We start from the raw sequence: 6,030 nt of genomic DNA on the forward strand, positions 1-6,030 counted from the left end.
TTTGAGGAACGGCATAAAATTCTAAATTGTTTCATTACTCTCACAAAATGTAAATTCCAATTTTTTATATTCAAACAAGCACTTGTCAAAAGATTTGTGGTGATTGCTCAGGCAATAAGATGAAAACGATAGGATATGTTCTACGCAAGTAGGCCGCCAAAAGCAGGACGCACCATTGGTATGCGAATAGTTGGCTGGAAACCATGACCGACCCTGTAACAGCGGTCGAAGCATGACGTCGACTCGTGAGTTCCACATGGGGACACGGTCGTAGTCACGTTTCGTCGTCTACTTCTACTCACCTGGTGGGGTAGTCAGCACTGCCAGTTGTTGATGTAATCACTGTTGTAGTCGTACTTCCTCGCAGGACCTTGTGGAACTCCAAGAAACCCATACCTTGTTATTGGCAGGCCGCTGTTACTGTTCAAGACACTCCTGACGACCGAAACGCGGAGCGCTTGGGGCCGATATTAGGCCTACGAGCGTTGGATCCCATCATTGTAAGCCGGCCACGTTTAAGTATTTACATTTTAATTTAATTTAAAGATGGCTTCTACCGGGTACAACTTGGAGGAGTCAAACGCCGATAGAAATGTAGAAATCTGGAAGATCAAGAAACTCATCAAGAGCCTGGAAGCCGCACGGGGGTAAGTGACATTTTGCGAGTAGTCCGGCATATGTTAGGGTTAAAGGCTAGGCCTATAGTGACTTCGTACCGGCGTTCAAATCCCTGTTGCTCTGATGATTCACAATTTCTATGCAGCAACGGCACGAGTATGATCTCCTTGATCATTCCACCTAAGGATCAGATCTCCCGGGTGTCAAAAATGTTGGCAGACGAGTTCGGAACGGCCTCCAACATCAAGAGCCGGGTGAACCGGCTGTCAGTTCTCGGTGCTATCACGTCTGTCCAGCACCGGCTTAAGCTGTACACAAAAGGTGAGCACTGTTTTACTTAGTGGCTAGTTGCTGATGGTTCCCTCTGTCTGCAGTGCCCCCGAACGGATTGGTCATCTACTGTGGTACGATCGTAACAGAAGAGGGCAAAGAGAAGAAGGTGAACATAGACTTCGAACCGTTCAAGCCAATAAACACGTCACTGTACCTGTGTGACAATAAGTTCCACACCGAGGCTCTGTCTGCGCTGCTTGCGGACGACAACAAGTTTGGCTTCATTGTGATGGATGGAAATGGAGCTTTGTTTGGTACTCTCCAAGGCAACACGCGCGAAGTTCTTCACAAGTTCACAGTGGATTTACCCAAGAAGCACGGACGTGGAGGTCAGTCTGCTTTGCGATTTGCTCGGCTACGTATGGAGAAGAGGCACAACTACGTGCGTAAGGTAGCCGAAGTCGCCACAACACTTTACATTAGCAACGATCGTCCAAACATTGCAGGCCTCATTTTGGCTGGCTCGGCTGACTTCAAAACCGAACTTAGTCAATCAGACATGTTCGACCCTAGGCTGCAAGTTAAGGTGCTTAAACTGGTTGATGTATCATATGGGGGTGAAAATGGCTTCAATCAAGCCATAGAGTTGTCTGCCGAGGTGCTGTCCAATGTGAAGTTCATACAGGAGAAGAAACTTATTGGCCGCTACTTTGATGAAATCTCTCAGGACACGGGCAAGTACTGCTTTGGTGTCGAGGACACGCTGAAAGCCCTTGAGATGGGCTCTGTTGAAATCCTGATTGCATGGGAAAACCTTGACATTGTGCGCTATGTGCTGAAGAATCACACAAGTGATGAAGAGAAGATCCTGCACCTTACTCCTGAGCAAGAGAAGGACAAGAGCCACTTCTTAGACCGTGAGACAGGTGTTGAGTTGGAGCTGGTGGAGTCCATGGCGCTGCTAGAATGGCTGGCAAACAACTACAAGAACTTTGGTGAGTGGCCAGCATCCTTCTAGGCAGCCCCTGCTGATGCTTCTCTTTTTGTTGCATGTTGCAGGTGCCACACTAGAGATCATCACGGACAAGTCACAGGAGGGCTCCCAGTTTGTCAAGGGCTTTGGTGGCATTGGGGGCATCCTGCGCTACCGTGTAGACTTCCAGAGCCTCGAGGTGAATGACCTTGTGGATGATTTTGACTTGGATGACCTGTAAACGCTTGGCAAGCTCGGACTGGTTGCCGCTATGCACATGGGGCCGCCAGCTTTTTCTACGCACACTTGGTCGGCCTACCTGCCAGGCTGCCTACCTGCCTGGCTGCCTACCTGCCCTGGACATGCTGTACAGTGGGCCACGAGGGTGAGCGGCATTAAATGAATTGGAAACAACACCCACCCTTGCTGCCTTCCTCCCCACTTTCTCCAAGCCAGATGGTGTGCGTGCCCTCCCCTTTGCTTCTTTTCCAAGACTTCTTGTGATGGGGAGGGAATTCCTAGTGAAGCAGTGCTTATCAAGCAGTGCTGCTGCTGCCTTTGCTGCACATATTTGTCTCTCCAAAGTGTAATCGTGGAATTTGGATGAACAAGTTGTGTGCCTTTGGCAGTGAGGCAAGCAGTAAACTAAAATGCCCATGCCAAGAACTGAATGAAATTGCAGTAGAATTTGTATTTTTGCATGCGGTCTAAGTGTGAGTGAATGTACTTTCTTTTTATATAAATATATATATATGTGAGGTGCATGGCTACATATGTTCAACTGCTTCTTGTTCGTGGCTGTGGTCATTGCTGTCATGTCTTTAGCAGACACTCAAATCGCTTCATTGAATAGACGTGGGCAAGAAAATTGTTTGTGTGGACAGGGTATGCACACATATAGGATCTTGGATGCTATGCAAGATTGTGCTGCAGCCATTAACTAAATGCTTTTGGACTGTCTGATTTGACGTAATGTTTTACCATTTGTTTAATTGCCCTGATCCTTTTTTTTTTTTTTCATTGGAGGCTAGAAACTTGAAAGATGGTGTTGGTTGTTGGAGGCCTTGGTGTTTGTTTTGAACATGTGTGCATGTGGAATAGAATTGTGGATATCAGGGGACTGATTGTACTGATGCAATTATTGTTCTGTACTTGGTGCTGAAGCAAGTGAAACTGATAATGAATTGAGCAATGTTTTGTTAACCAGTGGTGTAGCCAGAAACATGGGGTGGGGGCAGAAGTGTGTGTATGTGTGTGGCCTTCTGGCAGAAAGTAAGGTGTGAAAGCTGTGCTCTATACAAGTTCATGCATGTTTTGGAACTTGAGCGACTTCTATTTAGCTCTGTGTGTGGCCTTTTGGCAGAAAGTAAGGTGTGAAAGCTATGCTCTATACAAGTTCATGCATGTTTTGGAACTTGAGCGATTTCACCCTGTTGAGCTCTGCCCCTACCTCAGCACTGCACTCTGGTGTTAAGTCACATCCAATGTACAGATGTGTCGATGGAATACTTGCAGTGCGTGATACTTGCAAAAATGCATCAGCAGCGTCTGCCTGAGGCAACCTTATTGTTGCAAATATCTTTGTTCTATTAAAAGTTGGGGACAAGTATCAAGTTTCTTCATTTCTTTGGAGCACTGCTCGATAGTGGTTTGGATTTCATGTTAGGACAGCGTAGATATTGTGGCAATGTCCTTGAAGTGTGGCTCATTGTTTCAGTAGTGATGCTACATTTAGGTGTGCCCAACAAGTGCTGGCAAGTGTTTTTATTACTTTACCATGAAGGCAAGCAGAAGAAACTTTTTATAGCTTCTGCCTGGCTTCAGTGCATGCACAATAAATGAGGCACTGAAAGCTTGAAGCTTGTGTCCTTTTCTGTGGCAGGGTTTCTTAGTCTGATGTATGCTGTGAACACTGCTGGCAAGGCTGAAAAGCGGAAGTGTGCTTCTCATTTCTCTGCCGGCTTATTTCATTGCTTCATGTATTTGTACAAGGTCTGCCTGCTGCGCAGTCTCTGAATAATGTAAACAAAGAGTGTGCATGTGCCTGGCTAAAAGCATGGTGCCAAGCTTCAGAGAAACTGCAGATTCAGTACTAAGCTAAAATGAAGTGCATATTGTTAGCGAATGTTTTGAGAAACTCCTGGTACTTCATTATTTTGTTTCAGATTACCTTGCCAATCTATCAAAGTGCCTAGCTTTGGTTTAGTTGTAGACTGCTCTTAACACTCAAACATTTAATTCAACATTTCTTGCATTACTCCCCTCCTTGCCACAGGTGACCACAATATCTGAAGCCCATGTTACAGCAGCACTGCTATTGTGGCACTCCTCTTGGAATCATTCCAAATGAATGAATGCCCTCGCCCAGCGGCTCCATGAAGGTGGCAGTTGCTGTGGTTGTGGAAGCTACAATTGTGTCACCTCTTGGTGGTCGCCTGGGAGTACACCCGGTAGTTACTAGTTACTGTTCACTTTGAGCACTTTGTGAATGTCTAGGGTGCGTCCTATTTTCCCAATGTAAGAGCTCTTTGTGCCAAAGCCACTGCCATTGGCAGGATGGGCACCCTCAGCTGCTAGGGCACATGCTCAGGAAGATGGGGCTTCACCATAGAGTTTCTTACTATTACCTAGAGGGAAAGCTGGCGGCGCTGCACTTTAGCCACCATGGACGCCCAAAGCATCATGGGGCGGTGAGCTACTTGTTGCGGCACAGTCGTAATTTTTTGGGAACATGGAGTGGCACTACTAAGACGTTTCATTCCGAAAACTCTGTTCGTGTGTGCGCAGACGACTTTTGCGCGAACGCAGTGGGCAAAACCCATAGTAGTAAAACTGCGACGACACACGACGCCAATAAAAGGTTTCACTCTTCCGAAATGCCATTAAAAAACCTCTTATAGTATTTAAGCAACAACATCTTTTTTGAAAACATATTTACTTTTAAAACTGCACCTGTTAATTACGAAATATTAGTTTTTATAGTGTTCACTACTTGGCCAATAGGAGAGCGAGTCGTCTCTTATTTTGGGCAAACTTTGCACTTAAATGCTTTTCTGCTCGTTTGTTGCAATCTTTAGACAAGATATTGAATGCTAGGACGTTTGTAGTTATCGAACAGCTTTATTTTTCTATTATTTTTTGGCCAAAAGTTGCAGTTCCGCAACAAGTAGCTCACCGCCCCATGATGCTTTGAGCGCCCATGGTGGCTGAAGTGGTCTCGAGGGGTCGCCATGCAAACTCCCATAGACAGGCTGCCAGCTTTCCCTCTAGGTAATAGTAAGAAACTCTATGGGCTTCACAATCTTTCCATGCTGATAGCGATGGTGCTTCAGTTTAACCGTTGCAGTAGACAGAATGTCTCCTTTTAGAGCAACTTGTACATGATTTAGGCGTCCTTGCATGGCGTGGAGAAACCTGCTGCTTAACCAAGCAACTGCCCCAAGCGGGCGATGACAGTGAGCAGCCCTATGATAACATTTGGTGACATGGAGCCTCCTGGTTTGCAGAGGTTTGGGTAGCAGAGTGATGCTGCAAAATGCACAGTTGCACACTACTTACTCAAATGGTAAACCACCTCGCCATGCCCTTGGCTTCCACACTGTGAATTCTCCTTTGGCCAAGCGTAACTCCTACTTGATGACCAGCTAGCTGTGGTGCGCATGTCTAGATAATAACTGATCTATGTCAGTGAAAACCAAATTTCGGAAACTGAATTTGACATACTCGTATTTAATTTTTATTTCCTAATTTTTTCTGGTTCAAACTGAAAAGTCCAACCCCTAGATATACGGCATTCGGAGCAGATCTGCCCTTGTATGATGAGGCCGTCTCCGATTTGCATCTGCTTCTACAGTAGAAAAAGTGATCTGGCTTAGAAGTGACAGCATGCTGTGAACAGTGCAATGCCTGCAATGGCAACCTGCAAGTACTATTTTGCTTCCTGTTTCATTGGTTAGGACTTATTTGCTTTTGCATGCAGTGAATAATCATACATGGCTTTGTGTTTTAATGAGCTTCGGTTTTGTTATGGAGCGCACCACAATAGTATCTAGGAGTGGCAATCATGAGTGCTTGGAAATTTGATGTGCCATCTACACAGAAGCTGCCAGAAGCAGGTCAATCCATGATGTCAACTCTGTTGGCCTACCCTGGTTTCATCGAGATGG

General features: G+C 45.8%; 1 protein-coding gene across 1 annotated transcript; it reads left to right on the top strand.

Annotated features, from left to right (window-relative positions):
* Positions 1-227: 227 nt before the first annotated feature.
* On the top strand, positions 228-3,473 carry eRF1 (eukaryotic release factor 1). The gene is made up of 4 exons (XM_089578945.1): positions 228-647; positions 764-939; positions 993-1,886; positions 1,951-3,473. The coding sequence occupies exons 1-4, from the start codon at positions 547-549 to the stop codon at positions 2,103-2,105; spliced, it is 1,326 nt and encodes a 441-aa protein (XP_089435071.1). The 5' UTR covers positions 228-546; the 3' UTR covers positions 2,106-3,473.
* Positions 3,474-6,030: the final 2,557 nt, after the last annotated feature.

This window comes from Amblyomma mixtum, chromosome 3 (genome assembly GCF_055824585.1).
Source record: "Amblyomma mixtum isolate Tamu chromosome 3, ASM5582458v1, whole genome shotgun sequence".
In the NCBI taxonomy this organism is placed as follows: Eukaryota; Metazoa; Arthropoda; class Arachnida; order Ixodida; family Ixodidae; genus Amblyomma; species Amblyomma mixtum.

Coding starts and splice junctions, on each gene's coding strand:
- eRF1 (XM_089578945.1), top strand. CDS start 547: ATGGCTTCTACCGGGTACAACTTGGAGGAGTCAAACGCCGATAGAAAT. Junction 648..763: donor AGCCTGGAAGCCGCACGGGG/GTAAGTGACATT, acceptor ATTTCTATGCAG/CAACGGCACGAGTATGATCT. Junction 1,887..1,950: donor AAACAACTACAAGAACTTTG/GTGAGTGGCCAG, acceptor TGCATGTTGCAG/GTGCCACACTAGAGATCATC.